This window comes from Lolium perenne, chromosome 1 (genome assembly GCF_019359855.2).
Source record: "Lolium perenne isolate Kyuss_39 chromosome 1, Kyuss_2.0, whole genome shotgun sequence".
In the NCBI taxonomy this organism is placed as follows: Eukaryota; Viridiplantae; Streptophyta; class Magnoliopsida; order Poales; family Poaceae; genus Lolium; species Lolium perenne.
In genome coordinates, this window is record NC_067244.2 from 199,856,320 (window position 1) to 199,875,477 (window position 19,158).

At 44.0% G+C, this 19,158-nt stretch overlaps 1 protein-coding gene across 1 annotated transcript; it reads left to right on the top strand.

Annotated features, from left to right (window-relative positions):
* The first annotated feature begins 11,833 nt into the window (after positions 1-11,833).
* On the top strand, positions 11,834-16,883 carry LOC127318931 (uncharacterized). The gene is made up of 4 exons (XM_051349281.2): positions 11,834-12,224; positions 13,117-13,240; positions 14,094-15,389; positions 16,075-16,883. The coding sequence occupies exons 1-4, from the start codon at positions 12,178-12,180 to the stop codon at positions 16,492-16,494; spliced, it is 1,887 nt and encodes a 628-aa protein (XP_051205241.1). The 5' UTR covers positions 11,834-12,177; the 3' UTR covers positions 16,495-16,883.
* Positions 16,884-19,158: the final 2,275 nt, after the last annotated feature.

Below are 19,158 nucleotides of genomic sequence, written 5' to 3' on the forward strand. Positions count from 1 at the left end.
TGTTGTTTAAAAGGTAGCACAATGAGCTAGAAGTTGTCTATGCTAGATTTAGAAGAGTTCTAAATATTGTGACGGATTCTACAAAAGAAGGCAGAGTATGTCATTGTTTTGACAATGACAAAGGATGTTAAGTCAAGAGGTTCTTTGAGAACATGGTGTAGTTCCGACGGAATCAGAACTTTGAAGCTATATTATGTATGACAATATTAGTGACATATTTCAGACCGCGGAATTAAGGTTCCACCAGAAGACCAAACATATTTAATGCCGACTCATTTGGAAATGAGTGATGCGTTGAGACGCAAATGAATTACAAAATACATACGTTTCTGAGCGTGTCAGATCCATTGACTAAAAACCTCTCCCGTGAGCAATACATGATAAAACACCGGAAGGCCAAGGTGTTATATCTTTACAAATGTAAACTAGATTATTGACTCTAGTGCAAGTGGGAGACTGAAGGAGATATGCCCTAGAGGCAATAATAAAGTGGTTATTATTTATATCTTTATGTTTATGATAAATGTTTATATATCATGCTATAATTGTATTAACCGAAACATTAGTACATGTGTGATATGTAGACAACAAGAAGTCCCTAGTATGCCTCTTAAACTAGCTTGTTGATTAATGGATGATTAGTTTCATAATCATGAACATTGGATGTTATTAATAACAAGGTTATATCATTATATGAATGATGTAATGGACACACCCAATTAAGCGTAGCATAAGATCTCGTCATTAAGTTATTTGCTATAAGCTTTCGATACATAGTTACCTAGTCCTTATGACCATGAGATCATATAAATCACTTATACCGGAAAGGTACTTTGATCACACCAAACGCCACTGCGTAAATGGGTGGTTATAAAGGTGGGATTAAGTATCCTAAAGTATGAGTTGAGGCATATGGATCAACAGTGGGATTTGTCCATCCCGATGACGGATAGATATACTCTGGGCCCTCTCGGTGGAATGTCGTCTAATGTCTTGCAAGCATATGAATGAGTTCATAAGAGACCACATACCACGGTACGAGTAAAGAGTACTTGTCAGGAGACGAGGTTGAACAAGGTATAGAGTGATACCGAAGATCAAACCTCGGACAAGTAAAATATCGCGAGACAAAGGGAATTAGTAATGTATGTGAATGGTTCATTCGATCACTAATGTCATCGTTGAATATGTGGGAGCCATTATGGATCTCCAGATCCCGCTATTGGTTATTGGTCGGAGTGAGTACTCAATCATGTCCGCATAGTTCACGAACCGTAGGGTGACACACTTAAAGTTGGATGTTGAAATGGTAGTACTTGAATATGGAATGGAGTTCGAATATTTGTTCGGAGTCCCGGATGAGATCCCGGACATCACGAGGAGTTAGGAATGGTCCGAGAATAAGATTCATATATAGGATGTCATTTTATGTGAAATAAAATGTCGCGAAGGTTCTATGGAAGGTTCTAGAAGGTTCTAGAAAAGTCCGGAAGAAACCACCAAGGAAGGTGGAGTCCACATGGGACTCCACCCCCATGGCCGGCCAACCCTAGTGGGGGAGGAGTCCCGAGTGGACTCCCCCTTAGGGGGCCGGCCACACCCCCATATGGGAGGTGGAAATCCCACCTTTGGTGGGAGTCCTAGTTGGGCTAGGTTTCCCCTTTTTATGGGAGGTTTTTGGTTCGGGTCTTATTCGAAGACTTGGAGACCAACTCTTGGGAATCCACCTATATAATGAGGGGCCAAGGGGAGGGGGCCGGCCACCCCAAGACCACAAGCTGGCCGCCCCCCTTGAGTGGCCGGCCACCCCCTCCCAAACCCTAGCCGCACCCCCCTCCTCCATATATCCCGCGTAGCTTAGCGAAGCTCCGCCGGACTTCTCCACCGCCACCGACACCACGCCGTCGTGCTGTCGGATTCAAGAGGAGCTACTACTTCCGCTGCCCGCTGGAACGGGGAGGTGGACGTCGTCTTCATCAACAACCGAACGTGTGACCAAGTACGGAGGTGCTGCCCGTTCGTGGCGCCGGAACCGATCGTGATCAAGATCTTCTACGCGCTTTTGCAAGCGGCAAGTGATCGTCTACCGCAGCAACAAGAGCCTCATCTTGTAGGCTTTGGAATCTCTTCAAGGGTGAGACTCGATACCCCCTCGTTGCTACCGTCTTCTAGATTGCATCTTGGCTTGGATTGCGTGTTCGCGGTAGGAAATTTTTTGTTTTCTATGCAACGTTGTCCTTCAAAAAGTTGGAAGCTACAATACTTATGGTTATTTGGTTGGAAAAAGAAAATGCCTCATATGTCTTGGATAATTTGACACTTGGCAATTGTTTTGAGCTCTCAAATAGATCATGATTAAGTTTTTTTCATGTAGTTTAAACCTATTAGTGGAGAACTACCGTAAAGCTTGTTAAAATTGGTTTGCATAATTAATCTCTCTTAAGGTCTAGATATTTTCTGGTACAAGTGTTTGAGCAACAAGGAAGACAGTGTAGAGTATTATAATGCTTGCAATATGTTTTTATGTAAGTTTTCTTTGATCGGTTCATACTTGTGTTTGCTTCAAACAACCTTGCTAGCCTAAGCCTTGTATCGAGAGGGAATACTTCTCATGCATCCAAAATCCTTGAGCCAACCACTATGCCATTTGTGTCCACCATACCTACCTACTATGTGGTATTTCCTGCCATTCCAAAGTAAATTGCTTGAGTACTACCTTTAAACAATTCAAAATGCTTCTCAATTTGTGTCAATGTTTTATAGCTCATGAGGAAGTATGTGGTGTTTATCTTTCAATCTTGTTGGGCAACTTTCACCAATGGACTAGTGGCTTCATCCGCTTATCCAATAATTTTGCAAAAAGAGCTGGCAATGGGATTCCCAGTCCCAAATTAATTAACAAAAAATAGACACTCCTCCATGGTATGTGATTGTTGGACGGCACCCGAAGGATTCGGTTAGCCATGGCTTGTGTAAGCAAAGGTTGGGAGGAGTGTCATCATAATAAAACTAAAATAAAAAGGCACTCCTTCATGGTATGAGATTGTTGGCAGGCACCCGAGGATTCGGTTAGCCATGGTTTGTGAAAGAAAGGTTGGAAGGAGTGCCACACAAAAATAAAATAAAATGGGAGCCGCTCTTTGAAGGTTTGTCTGGCAAGGGGGTTAGAGTGCCCACTACCATTCATTGACAACAACAAACACCTCTCAAAACTTTACTTTTATGCTCTCTCTATGTTTTCAAAATAAAAGCTCTAGCACAAATATAGCAATCGATGCTTCCCTCGTAGAAGGGCCATTCTTTTACTTTATGTTGAGTCAGTTCACCTACTCCCTTCCATCTTAGAAGCAAACACTTGTGTCAACTGTGCATTGATTCTTACATACTTGCATATTTGCATTCATCATATTACTCTATGTTGACAATATCTGTGAGATATACATGTTGAAAGTTGAAAGCAACCGCTGAAACTTAAATCTTCCTTTGTGTTGCTTCGATGCCTTTACTTTGAATTTATTGCTTTATGAGTTAACTCTTGTGCAAGACTTTTGATGCTTGTCTTGAAAGTACTCTTCATGAAAAGTTTTGCTATATGTTATCTATTTGTTAGCAACTATAGATCATTGCCTTGAGTCACTTCATTCATTTCATATGCCTTGTAATAGTATGATCAAGGTTATGTAAGTAGCATGTCACTACAGAATTATTCTTTTTATCGTTTACCTGCTCGGGACGAGCAGGAACTAAGCTTGGGGATGCTAATACGTCCCCGACGTATCCATAATTTCTGTCGTTCCATGCTTGTTTTATGACAATACTTACATGTTTTGCTTGCACTTTATGATGATTTCATGCGTTTTTCGGAACTAACCTATTAACAAGATGCCACAGTGCCAGTTCCTGTTTTCTGCTGTTTTTGGTTCCAGAAAGGCTGTTCGGGCAATATTCTCGGAATTGGACGAAATCAACGCCAAACATCCTATTTTTCCCGGGAGGCTCCAGAACACCGAAGAAGAGTCGGAGAGGGGCCAGAGGGCCACCACACCATAAGGCGGCGCGGCCTGGCCTGGGCCCGCGCCAGCCTATGGTGAGGAGCCCCCAGGCGCCCCCTTGCGCCGCCTCTTCGCCTATAAAACCCCTTTCGACCTAAAAACGCAGTACCAATTGACGAAACTCCAGAAAGACTCCAGGGGCGCCACCACCGTCGCGAAACTCCAATTCGGGGGACAGAACTCTCTGTTCCGGCACCCTGCCGGGACGGGGAAGTGCCCCCGGAAGCCATCTCCATCAACGCCACCGCCTCCACCATGCTCCGTGAGTAGTTCCCCCATGGACTACGGGTTCTAGCAGTAGCTAGTTGGTATTCTCTCCTCCATGTACTTCAATACAATGGTCTCATGAGCTGCCTTACATGATTGAGATTCATCTGATGTAATCGGTGTTGTGTTTGTTGGGATCCGATGGATGATACATTATGATTAGTCTATCTATAAAGTTTGTGAAGTTATTGTTGCTGCAATCTTGTTATGCTTAATGCTTGTCACTAGGGCCCGAGTGGCATGATCTTAGATTTAAGCTCTATACTTATTGCTTAGATTGTATCTACAAGTTGTATGCACATGTCACTATCCGGAACCAAAGGCCCCGAAGTGACAGAAATCGGGACAACCGGAGGGGATGGCGGTGATGTGAGGGACACGTGTTTTCACGGAGTGTTAATGCTTTGCTCCGGTACTCCATTAAAAGGAGTACCTTAATATCCAGTAGTTTCCCTTGAGGCCCGGCTGCCACCGGCTGGTAGGACAAAAGATGTTGTGCAAGTTTCTCATTGCGAGCACGTACGACTATAATTGGAAAACATGCCTACATAATTAATAATCTTGATGTTCTGTCTTAATGCTTTGATTCCTATCAATTGCCCAACTGTAATTTGTTCACCCAACACTTGTCACTTATTGGAGAGTTACCACTAGTGTAGATCGCTGGGAACCCCGGTCCATCTCTCATCACCATATACTCGTTCTATATGTCATTGGAAGTAGTATCAACTATTTTCTGGTGCCATTGCTCTCATATTGCTATTACTTTCTTTGTGTTATTCTTTTACCTCTTGCTCTCATATTACTGCTACTTTCACATCACCCCTGTTACTAGTGCTTTTCCAGGTGCAGCTGAATTCACAACTCAGTTGTTAAGGCTTATAAGTATTCTTTACCTCCCCTTGTGTCGAATCAATAAATTTGGGTTTTACTTCCCTCGAAGACTGCCGCGATCCCCTATACTTGTGGGTCATCACTGGGAACCCCATTGCCAGCTCTTTTTGCAAAATTATTGGATAAGCGGATGAAGCCACTAGTCCATTGGTGAAAGTTGCCCAACAAGATTGAAAGATAAAACACCACATACTTCCTCATGAGCTATAAAACATTGACACAAATAAGAGATGATAAATTTTAAATTGTTTAAAGGTAGCACACGAAGTATTTACTTGGAATGGCAGAGAAATACCATGTAGTAGGTAGGTATGATGGACACAAGTGGCATAGTTTTTGGCTCAAGGATTTTGGATGCACGAGAAGTATTCCCTCTCAATACAAGGCTTAGGCTAGAAAGGTTGTTTGAAGCAAACACAAGTATGAACCGGTACATCAAAACTTACATAAGAACATATTGCAAGCATTATAAGACTCTACACTGTCTTCCTTGTTGTTCAAACCCTCACCAGAAAATATCTAGAGTCTAGAGAGACCAATCATGCAAACCAAATGTCAACAAGCTCTACAGTATTTCTTCACTAATAGGTGCAAAGTACATGATGCAAGAGCTTAAACATGAGCACAACAATTGCCAAGTATCAAATTATTCAAAACATTATACCAATTACCACATGTAGCATTTTCTGTTTCCAACCATATAACAATTAACGAAGCAGTTTCAACCTTCGCCATGAACATTAAGGATAAAGCTAAGAACATATGTGTTCATATGCAACAACGGAGCGTGTCTCTCTCCCACACAATGAATGCTAGGATCCAATTTTATTCAAACAAAACAAAAACAAGAACATATAGACGCTCCAAGCAAAGTACATAAGATGTGATGGAATAAAAATATAGTTTCACTAGAGGTGACCTGATAATTTGTCGATGAAGAAGGGGATGCCTTGGGCATCCCCAAGCTTAGATGTTTAAGTCTTCTTGAAATATGCAGGGATGAACCACGGGGGCATCCCCAAGCTTAGAGCTTTCACTCTCCTTGATCCTATTGTATCATCCTCCTCTCTTGATCCTTGAAAACTTCCTCCACACCAAACTCAAAACAAACTCATTAGAGGGTTAGTGCATAATCAAAAATTCACATGTTCAGAGGTGACATAATCATTCTTAACACTTCTGAACATTGCACAAAGATACTGAAAGTTAATGGAACAAAGAAATCCATCAAACATAGCAAAACAGGCAATGTGAAATAAAAGACAGAATCTGTCAAAACAGAACAGTCCGTAAAGATGAATTTTTCTGGGGCACTAAACTTGCTCAGATGAAAATGCTCAAATTGAATGAAAGTTGCGTACATATCTGAGGATCACTCACGAAAATTGGCAGATTTTTCTGAGTTACCTACAGAGAATACTACTCAAATTCGTGACAGCAAGAAATCTGTTTCTGTGCAGTAATCCAAATCTAGTATCATCTTTACTATCAAAGACTTTACTTTGGCACAACATGCAACAAAATAAAGACAAGGAGAGGTTGCTACAGTAGTAACAACTTCCAAGACTCAAATATAAAACAAAAGTGCAGAAGTAAAATCATTGGTTGTCTCTCATAAGCGCTTTTCTTTAACGCCTTTCAGCTAGGCGCAGAAAGTGTGAATCAAGTAACATCAAGAGATGAAGCATCAATATTATAATTTTCACAACTTGTCACAATAGGTATCTTAGATGCTCCATTATCTATAGTGGTATTAAGGGCTTTGTCAATTTTAGGCCTATAATAGTTTTTTGGTTTAGGCACCTTAGAGACATACATAAACTTTTGCTCCTTATCCACATAAGCTTTCTCCTTAAACTTAAGAGAAGAAAAAGTTGAACCCAAGGTTCCTATAGCTTCTTCAAGCTCACTAATCCTATGGGTTTGATTATCATGAGTAGCACAAGCTTCTAAGACGTCAATTCTCTCATTAATTCCACCTAGAGATTTATCAAGTTTATCAGTGCTATTAAGTAATATTCCCAATTTAGTCTCAATACTTGGAAGATTTTGCTCTATGGTCTCCATCTTTTTCATGACATCTTCAAGAGAGATTTTAATTTTAACTTCATTAACAGGTGGTATTCCAAATAGACTCTCAATAATGCAACTAGCTTCTAAAGCAGGAGTGCCTAAGAAATTACCTCCTGCGAGACAATCAAGAACATACCTATTCCAGCTAGAGATACCAACATAAAAATTCCTGAGTAGGATAATAGTGGAGTGTTTCTTAATGCACCTATTATGAGCATCACTAATTCTATACCAAGCATCTTTTAAACATTCTCCCCCTTGTTGCTTAAACGAACGAACTTCAACTTCAGGATTACTCATTTTAGCAATAGCAAGTAAAGCAAACTAGATAAAATAAATGCAAGTAACTAATTTTTTTGTGTTTTTAATATAGAGAACGCAAACAATATAGTAAATAAAATAAAGCAAGTAACTAATTTTTTGTATTTTGATATAAGAAAGCAAACAAAGCAGTAAATAAAATAAAGTAAAGCAAGACAAAAACAAAGTAAAGAGATTGGAAGTGGAAGACTCCCCTTGCAGCATGTCTTGATCTCCCTGGCAACGGCGCCAGAAAACGTTGCTTGATACGCGTAAAGCACACGTCCGTTGGGAACCCCAAGAGGAAGGTATGATGCGTGTAGCGGCAAGTTTTCCCTCAGTAAGAAACCAAGGTTATCAAACCAATAGGAGTCAAGAAGCACGTGAAGGTTGTTGGTGGCGGAGTGTAGTGCGGCGCAACACCAGGGATTCCGGCGCCAACGTGGAACCTGCACAACACAATCAAAGTACTTTGCCCCAACGTAACAGTGAGGTTGTCAATCTCACCGGCTTGCTGTAACAAAGGATTAGATGTATAGTGTGGAAGATGATGTTTGCGAAGAACAATAAGAACAAGTATTGCAGTAGATTGTATTCGATGTAAAAGAATGGACCAGGGTCCACAGTTCACTAGTGGTGTCTCTCCAATAAGATAAATAGCATGTTGGGTGAACAAATTACAGTTGGGCAATTGACAAATAAAGATGGCATGACAATGCACATACATATCATGATGAGTAGTGTGAAATTCAATTGGGCATTATGACAAAGTACATAGACCGCTATCCAGCATGCATCTATGCCTAAAAAGTCCACCTTCAGGTTAGCATCCGCATCCCTTCCAGTATTAAGTTGCAAACAACAGACAATTGCATTAATTATGGTGCGTAATGTAATCAACACAAATATCCTTAGACAAAACATTGATATTTTATCCCTAGTGGCAACAGCACATCCACAACCTTAGAACTTTCTGTCACTGTCCCAGATAAAATGGAGGCATGAACACACTATCGAGCATAAATACTCCCTCTTGGAGTTACAAGTATCAACTTGGCCAGAGCCTCTACTAGCAACGGAGAGCATGCAAGATCTTAAACAACACATATATGATAGATTGATAATCAACATAACATAGTATTCCATATTCATCGGATCCCAACAAACGCAACATGTAGCATTACAAATAGATGATCTTGATCATGTTAGGCAGCTCAGAAGATCGAACAATGATAGCACATGAGGAGAAGACGACCATCTAGCTACTGCTATGGACCCATAGTCCAGGGGTGAACTACTCACACATCAATCCGGAGGCGATCATGGCGATGAAGAGTTCTCCGGGAGATGATTCCCCTCTCCGGCAGGGTGCCGGAGGCGATCTCCTGAATCCCCCGAGATGGGATTGGCGGCGGCGTCTCTGGAAGGTTTTCCGTATCGTGGCTCTCGGTACTAGGGTTTTCTCGACGAAGGCTTTAAGTAGGCGGAAGGGTAGGTCAGGAGGCGACGCGAGGGCCCCATACACTAGGGCGGCGCGACCCCACCCTTGGCCGCGCGGCCCTGGCGTGGCGGCGCCTCGTCGCCCACTTCGTAATCCTTTCGGTCTTCTGGAAGCTTCGTGGAAAAATAAGACCCTGGGCGTTGATCTCGTCCAATTCCGAGAATATTTCCTTTGTAGGATTTCTGAAACCAAAAACAGCAGAAAACAGCAATTGGCTCTTCGGCATCTTGTCAATAGGTTAGTGCCGGAAAATGCATAAATATGACATAAAGTGTGTATAAAACATGTGAGTATCATCATAAAGGTAGCATGGAACATAATAAATTATAGATACGTTTGAGACGTATCAGTGCTCTATTTAAACTATGAACTTATCACGATCATCACATGCATTAAACATATATGCAACAAATTAGGAATTGTTCACCAATTCAGTTTTAAAAAGCCAAAAAAATGGCTCAATACACAATGCCAACATTTAGTTAAAAGGGCGAAAACAAGGCATGTCGGAAATCATGCCTTGGTACATCACTACGTCACGTGCATCTAATAGGTAATAATTACACATGAAATTTGCTGGACATTATACACAAATTGGCAAATAATTACCAAAATGAATAAAATGCACAAATATGTCCATTTACTATTCATCAATGTCATCAAATTCAGTAAACATGGTAACCACCTTTTCTTCTACTGAACTTGTTGGCTACTGTGAACTACACAATACACCACATTCCAAATCAACACATCTCAATCTTGCTCAACTTTACTAAATAAAAAGGAGCTAAATCTCGGCCATGCCAACACAGGGCATGTTCATGCGCAAGCTGAGACATCAGATGGAAACGAACAATGGATAACCTTTTCAGGACAACTACCACTACCAATCTTCAATGGTTTTCTACCTAATCCATGCCATATTATGGAGGCAATGAACCCTAGCTAAACCCAAGCCAACGGAGTAAAAAATTAGAGGGAAACAAGCGGCGCCACCTATCGTAGTTCGGCACTTCCATGTTCCATGTCATGGTCACCGCCAAGAAGCTCCACTTTGGCCGAAGAGGAGCAGCCAAGGGGAGGTGCAGGAAATGTGGCGAGGGGATGGAGAGGAAGGCAAACACACCTTTAGTGACGTGCCCACCCAAACAGAGAGGATTAGGGCAACCGCCAGGTGTTGCGCATTAATGCGCCGGATAATGGGTGTTTTCGTAAAATTCTTCTATCATGTTCACGTGACCACATTTTCAACCTAAACTTAGACTGAAATGAGACGTCACATACTGATTCACGACATTTTTTCGGTTTTAGTCGCACCGCTAGACCATCCCATGTCGGCATTTGCACCAGCCTGCTCACATGATAAAGGCGGCGGTAGAAGCCCTCTCACACCATGATGAAAAATTTCTTGTTGCCCGTCTTCATTTGTATAGCCAAAGTGTTGAGTTTCGGAAGGCTCCGTTGGCAAACTTCAATGGACGACATGCCGAATATTGCCACATCGGATGGTGTTCGGTCGCGCTCAACCCTATTTTTCCTGGCCGTTTGGTTTCATAGGAAGCGACACGAAGCTCTACGGTTTGTTGCCATCGTGGCACATGTCTTTAGTTCCATGTGAAGTCAGTCGTAGAGAATGGTATGGAAGTCGAGATCTAATGACTGATGAAAATCTAAGATCTGCTTTTAATTGGTCGTGGTTGACAATAGCCTTGTGGAAGACATTGTTTCGTAAGCACGGACTTTCTCCTTGGTGAAAATCTATGACCTATATCAGAGCCATGAAGAAGATGCTTGTGCACTGTTTCTTCTTGGAGCCGTCGATTTTGAAGAAGATGGATTGCTTGTGCTGCCCCCGGTGGTGTTTGATTCGCTGATACAAGGATCATATCACTATAGCGAAACATTTTTCTTTTATGTAATTTTTTTTACAACGTGCATTGGTATTAAGAGATGCAATTGATATCTTCAACGATATCCATGTATTTTTTTTCCAAAAAATAATTACTTGGACGATCCATGTATTGTTTTTATCCAAAAATAATTACAGCCGTGCGTGCGGGGCGAAAAAACGGTCGTTCACGCATGGACCGCACACTTCCAGCGGGGTCCCAACGTACCCCATCGGAGAAGAAGGATGGGGAAGCTTTACGGCTAAACAAAACAAAGCTTTCCCTTCCGTACACAACGCACATCCACAGCGCCGCACAGGACAAGAACTGCGATGATAATCCTCCTCACGGCAACAATGACAAAAGATCCAAAATCGATCTGACGAAGCAAGATCCGCAGGCCCATACCTAGAAAATTGTGATTGTTCAATACCACCATTGATGTCGGATGAAGATCTCGTCGCCGAACGAAAGGCCATCTCCATTAAGGGAAAACCAATAAGAAGGCGGTTATCAAAATCCTAACATAATCTAATAAAAACATACTTTTATTCGAAATGCATGCATAAATCGAGTTTCCACTCCTCCCGACGCTGGCGAAGCCCAAAGAAGGAAGAACCAATCTATGGAGAAGGATGAACCAGAGAAGGCTAGGGTTGGGGCGGATGAGAGGAGAGACCCGTCAGCGGCGCAGGTTTTGTTACCGCCGTGCCGTGCGTGCGGGGCGAAGGAAACGGTCGTTCACGCACGCATGGACCGCACACTTCCAGCGGGCCCAACGTACTGTACCATCGGAGAAGAAGGAGGATGGTGAACGAAGCTTTACGGCTAAACAAAACAAAAGCTTTCCCTTCCCTACACAGCGCACAGGCACAGGCAGACGCCGAGCTCACGCTCACGCACCCCCAACCCCACCCCACACACACAACCATCTCTCTCTTTCTTCCTCCTCGCGATCTCGCACAGCTCACCTCATCGCACTCGCGCATCCGACAGAGAGGAAAAGGCGAGAGCCAGCCACACGGGCGGCACCGCTCGACCGGCGAGCAGGCGCGAGCGGACCGGCATTCCCGTCCAGCCTCACGGGAGGGCTCAAATCGAAAGCTTCCGGATCCGGATCCGACCGGCGCGGCCCGGCATCCGCTAGGCTAGTGCTCCGGCGAGATTCCTTTTTTCTGGAGGGCCGCGGCATCGGTCTCAGATGGAGGACCTTCTCGATTCGGAGATCGGCAAGAACGACTACGACTGGTGAGCACCAGTCCCCCCCCCCCCCCCCCCCAATCATTTCCTCATTAAAATTTCCAGGTTTTTCTTGGACGATTCCCCTGTTCTCCGCGTGATCTTACGTGCTCCGGTGACTAAAAACCGGGATTGAATGATTAATGCAGCAGCATGCTTATGGAGGTCGCCCACCCAACATTTTTCAGCATCAGCTTCAGCTGGACTGTATCTCTGGTCGATTTGTACCAAATCAGTCCATTACGGTGGCGATCATCCGTACTTTCTTGCCTAAAATAAGCTTGATCTGGGAGTGCCGTGTGTGTTTTGTCCCGTACAGATGGTAGCAAAGTCCAGAAAATACGCCAGCTCTTTATTTATGGACTGTCTACTTCAGTAGATGTGATGGATGTCCTGCGTAATTGTTTCTTGTTATAGCTACGGTGCTGAGAATGCAAGCCTTAAAAGGAAAAGTTTGGGGATTCATTATTTTGTTTCACTACATACATACATACATACATACGTGATTTTTGTCTCGCGTAGAAACAAACAAACGGCGCGGTGGGTGGAGCGGAACGTAATACCTTTATGGTCTGCAATTGAGTCCATTCCTTATATGAAAAGGAAGATCCTAGTGCTGGTTAGGTAAGACTAGGACATGTGTGACAGTGTGAGTGAGGTGATGAGGCCAATTTGGAGGCATTAGCATGGTGTTCCGCGAAAGGGGAAAATACACTGGTTTTAAGTGATCTTGGCACATAATCTTATGCCCACATTTCTGACCTTTGGAGGTGAAGAATGGTCATTGATTTGTTTGTTTTTGCCTATTGCAGTGAGCTGTTTAGTACTTGTTTGCTTCCTCTTGTCAATAATACATGTCAGCATGTGTTTCTACTAACATGTTTTACGGTGCTCTCCTCAGGCTTCTAACTCCGCCTGGGACACCTCGTGTTCCTGCTCTGGAGGTTGCTCAGAAAATACAATCTTCAAATGTATTGCCTAAGCGCACCATCACTAGATCATCCTCAACAACAAGAGCATCAAGGGTATGATATATGTACTATCTATGGGAAATAGAATTGCCACTGTAAAGATCGCAAACTGGTTCAGGATTTGATTTTTTGCGCAAATGATATCAATGTTTATTATTTGGCAGAAAGAAAAAGGTCTAGGAACCATATTTTGTATCCATTGAATCTAGGTAATAACGTGAACAACCTTACCTAGTTTTCTAGAAAAGGAACAAGAACATCTTTATCTAAGTTGCATTGCACACATTTTTAGATCAGAGAGCCGGATCAAATATAACTTCTGGAGACATTCATGTATGGTAAATCATTGTTATCTAGGCTGGATGCATTTTTTAAAGTTACCTCAATACTCTTTTGACCTCTTATAACCTGTTTCTGGTTCAAATTTTAATTAATGAGATAGTATAGTTTGTCTCAGCAAAATAGTGTATGAGATGTAGCTGAAATTCAGAAGCACCCTGCGTCTGCGAACTGAAATGCCTTACTGTAGTACTTTTCTGTTTCATTTGTAGGAACAAGGAAGTTCCTTAAGTCCCAGCTTTTGCTTAAACTAAGGTCTCAGTTCATAAATAGGTTCCATGTTACATAATCTATGTTATGTGATCCATTAAAGTATATCCCAAATATGGCATGAACGGAATGTACTTTTGACAACATATAGGAAGGCAAAAAAAAAATTAAATAAGTTTGGTGTTTAGAATTCAACATAGTTAATTGGAAACTTAAACAGGAATACATGCCTCATTTATTAAACTACTCCTGGCAATACCTGCACTTTTGTCTTGAAAGCAATTATTTTCTCATCTATATCATGTCTACTATTATCATAATTTTTTATGGTAATAACTAATAAGCATTGCGTTTGCAGCTTTCTGTGTCTCAAACAGAGAATGGACATTCCACAGTTCCCACTAGACCAGCAAGAAGTAACTCTGTAACCCGCCCTTCTATTCAATCAGCTCTCATGTCAAGCAACAACAGGACATCAGTTCTCAACACAAGCATTTCCTCCGTCAGTTCAAGACCTATAACCCCTAGTAGGAGAAGCAACACCATTTCTGCACCAAAACAACCGGTGCAACCTTCACGTCCAGTTCCAGCAAGGTCATCTACTCCTGTTAAAGCTCGTCCATCTACACCAGCCAAAACTCGCCCATCTACTCCTGTGAGAACTCATCAACCGACATCCAACTCTACAACTGATGCAGCTGCTGCTAGGACCACATCTACCCAAAGTTCAAGGCCATCAACTCCAAATTCTCGGTCTCGAATTGTTTCCAGTTCATCTTCAGGTTCTATTCCTTCAATGAGCCGCCCAAGTGCATCCACGGGTATAATTCCTGCAACGACCCGCCCAGGCGCTTCCTCAAGTAATGGCTTGTCCACCTCATTGTCCTCTGGTACAGTTCCTTCAATGAGTCGCTCCAGCTCACGGTCATCTACACCTACACGCCAGGCTGCAGCACGTTCATCTGCCCCAGCTCTTGGCCGTTTGCCCTCTTTTGGGCGGAATTCTAGTAGCACTAGCTTGACAACATCTATGAACCGACCTGCCGCTAGCAGTGGCAGGAATTCAGCACCGTCCTCAGCTCCATCATCCCGTCCGAGTTCCCCAGGTCCACGACCCCGAGCTCCAGTGCGGTCACATGATATCCCTTCATCGGCTCCATCATCTCGTCCAAGTTCCCCAGGCCCACGACCCCGAGCTCCAGTGCGCTCGCATGATATCCCTTCATCGACTCCATCATCTCGTCCAAGTTCCCCAGGTCCACGACCCCGAGCTCCAGTGCGGCCACTTGATATTCCTGATTTCCCAAGTGAAACTCCACCAAATCTAAGGACAAAACTACCTGAGCGACCGCTATCTGCTGGTAGATCACGCCCGGGAATGGCTTCAGGAATAAGATCAAACTCGAACGCCGAACAATCATCTGCTTCAGCTCCTGTGAAAAAGAGCTCTGTGCCTGCTGCGGGCCGAAGTAAATTTTCTGATGCACCATCAAAGGCGCCTTCTCGCTCAAATGGACACCAAAATAAACAGACTGAAAGGTCCACTGACAGTCAAGCTAGTAGAGCAGGACGGCCTGTTGCAGTTGCAGGCACAGATAATGGATTTGGGAGAACAATATCAAAGAATTCACTTGACATGGCAATCAAGCACATGGTATGTTTCTTCTTGTGATTAAATCATAATAAATACCGCTGAGCATCTTAGTTTACGTTGTATTACTGTTGTGCTGTGGACTGAATTCCTTATTTAATTCTCCTGAAATCGGAAATATTGTTAGGATCTGTCAAAGTTCCTTACTTTGTTTATTTTAGTGTTTAGTTACAGTGGTAAAAGTAGTCATGCATGCCTCTTTGGGCAACACTACAATGCCACCTTATTTTCATTATCAAGGTACAAAAGTCATCACTCCAGGTGAATTAGTCATATGGTTCAGAATACAGACCTGAACTGAAAAGTTATATTTCACATCTGCGTAGCATGCCATCTCTTGAGTGATGGAAAATAGAAAATCCAGACATGAGCATCATTTGAAAATTGCATTAAGTATGTGTGGGTACCAAATACTCTACCTATATTCCAGATAAACCAGAGTTGGTAAACTGCATTTTGCTTTTGAAACTTCTAAACTACTCGTGTCTGGTTTCTTTTTAATTTGTACCACTTCGGTTCGAACATTGCACTCTCCAGAAATATTCTTGGCTTGCTCCTAATGCATCTTACCACTTCGGCTGGAACACTACATTAATGGGCCATTGTAGAGGGGATCATTTAATTCATGCTCTCCATTTTCTTATTCTGTTGAAGAAGCTAATTAAACCAACTTTCTTCGTTTTGACAGGACATTCGGCAGAACTTGGGTGGCATCCGTGGCGCATCCCTCTTTCCCCACAGCATCCGCTCAACCGCTGGCAAGGTGCGGCCAGTTCGGATGTCTGACCCCGGGCATCCGACCTCAAATGGTGACCGACAGTACGCCGACAACGGCAGCGCCAATGGGCACTTCTTCTCTGGGGATTCCTATGGTGCCCTGTCGCGCAACGGCGGCAGCTCGACCGACTCGCCGGACCGGCTGAGCTTCGGGACCAAGGAGACCCTGAGCGAGCTGGACATTTACGGCAGCACACGCTACGAGGCGATGCTGCTGAGGGAGGATGCGAAGAACACGAGCTGGCTGCATGGGTTCGATGACAAGCCGGACCAGAGCCCGCTGTTCGACCACCGGTTTGAGCCGCTCCCGGAGCCTTTCAGCCCATACTGACGGCATGCCGCTGCCTCTGCCTGTAAAGTCTTCTTCCCAGCCACTTGTTTCGTCTGCTTTTCCACTTGTGTCCCAAGATGTGTATTGTTGTTTCGTCTGTTTTGGTTGGTTCTTGACGCACGCACCCCTCAGATCGTTTTCCTTGTGTTGCTGTTGAGATGGATGAGACGGATGAGGACTCTGGGTTTGCCGCCCTTGATTTATTATCGCCGGAGGGTTGGTTGGGTTGCACAGATTATTGTACCGAAAGATGGAAGTACAGATAGATACTGATAAAGAGTAAAATCATTTGTAAGCTTTTGTAATGTGATACGAAGATGTGAGATCATGCATGTACCTGTTGGAAATTACAAGTTGGAACAAAGCAATGCTGCTTAGGGTTTTTCTTTTGAGACAAGGGGTTCCGCCCCAGATTTCTATTACCAGAAGCCATTCAATTGTTCAGTACAGAAAGAAAGAAAGCAGAAAAAGTAAATAAACAAGATTAAAAAGCGTCTGTCGTGGGGTCGCAGCACAATGAACTGGGAAAGATAGCCAAACCAAAACATATCAACTTAGCAACAGGCAACCACTACAGACATAGCTCGGTAGAGCCAAGAGTCTCAGGAGTTAGGAAAAAGAAACTATTGAACGCATAACAGGAGCTTTTCCATTTTTTGAATAAGAGCAAACTTTTTTATCCTTTCTCTTTTCACATCTACCTTTGTGTTCAGTTCATCCGTCTTCTCACCATGGACCTCAATCCATGGCTTCGAATACTTCATTTGACAGTTGCACGGACAGTTTGGTTCCCCAATTGATTGCACCACGGTTTGTCTCATTTACCTGTATAAAAAAGACCAAGTGGACAGCCAATGTTCAATCATGTTGGTGATTACGGTTGGATTTTCAGCTAATATAGAAGCTTTGGATGATTCTATCTGCAAGGGAATTTTTCCATAGAGCTTGTTTGCATTGTAGGATTGAGAACCATAGGAATGTTTTGTCCTACATGCTACTTTGCATTCAATTTCATAGGAAAATTTCCTCTCGCGGAAATCCTCATGGAAATATTTTCTTTGTCCCAATGACAACTTTGGCATGCACATGCACCTTCATATAATTTTCTGCGTTTTTTCTAAATGCAACCAAACAAACTAACGGTACATATTCATGTGTCTTGGAAGATCTTCTAGCAGCGGAAGATGGTTACTAGAGCATCTCCACTCGTCCCCCGAACAGCCCCCGGTGAGCGTTTTTTCCATCCGGACGGCGTAATTCGGCCCAGTCGCGCCCCCGGTTCCTCGTTTTCGTCCGGATTTGGGCCTAAATTCATCCGGCGATCCCACGCCATCCCCGGCCCCCCGGGGAGCGCTCGGGGAGTCCGGACGAAACGAAAGCGCGCGTGGCCCCAACTTGTCGGCGACAATGGCCTGGGTTTGTACGGCAATACCCTCGTCTTCCCGATCTACGGCAATACCCTCGTCGAACGATCTACGGCAATACCCTCGTCGAACGAAAGCTTTGAACTCTCAAGTGGTGCAACATAGATAGATTATATATATTTCGAATATAATTCGAATAAACATAAAAATTACATATAAATACTTTAAAACAAACTTAAACTACTTCTTCTTCCTACATGGCCCCGCCTCATCGTCGTGGCGGCGACGCTTCCGGCTCGTCACCTCCTCGTCGGAGGAAGTTGAGTCCTCCTCCTCGTCAGTGTCCTCAGCCTCTTCGTCGTCCTCCTCCTTTTCCTCGGCCTCTTCCTCCTCCTTTTCCTCGGCCTCTTCCTCGGCCTGCTCCTTGGCCTCTTCGTCCTCCTCCTCGTCCTCCTCGTCGTCATCCCATTCGTCCTCGCTGGCCGGCGGAGGGGAATCGTCGCTGCTGGACGATGCAGCTTTATCCCACCAATGGCGCCATCCAGGCGGCTTCCCCTCGCTGTCGGTGTCCGATGGCCAAGAGAGATCGCTCATGGTTGACGGAGGATGGTGACGAGAGAACAGATGAATGGCGTCGGCCGTCGGAAACCGTATATGTAGGTCTCTCGACAAAGAGAGCGGCGGTTGCTCTTCCGCGGAGTTCGTGCTCCATTACGGCGGTTCTCGCATCGAGGCCACTTCGACCGTTCCCGACGAGTCGTTTCGGCTCTCCAGACCACTTCGCGACGGTTCAATGCGTCGAGGGAACTCCGACGATTGCCCTTCCCGGTGACTGCGCCGTCGCTATGCACGCGGTGGGTGCGCGTCCATGGGCTCGCGGCTGGAAAAATGGGCCTCCCCAGGCCAAAAACTACATCCATCCGGCGCTAAATAACGCCGGATTTCGGCCTGGGGAGCCCCAACGGCTGGGGATGCTCCTACTAGAACCTATAAATGAGAAGATAGTCAGGGCGCCTTTGGTAGTCTGGCCAAAGGGGCTTCCTGGTGGCAGGCTCTATGGGTCTTAGCCCATTCGACTGAGCTATTTTTGCAAGTTATTTGATTGCTCGTAAAGGCATTTTTCGCACGGGAGGTGGAACTCTACCCCCTTATTTCGTTTGCTTCACAGTGGCCTTTCTGCTCTATTGGTGCAAAGCATAAATTCTTTGGTTGCACACATGAGCCTGCTATGGTAATTTTTTCCATTCGGATGGTGAGATTATCCAGCATTGCTGAATAAACAAGAGCACATTGCAACATT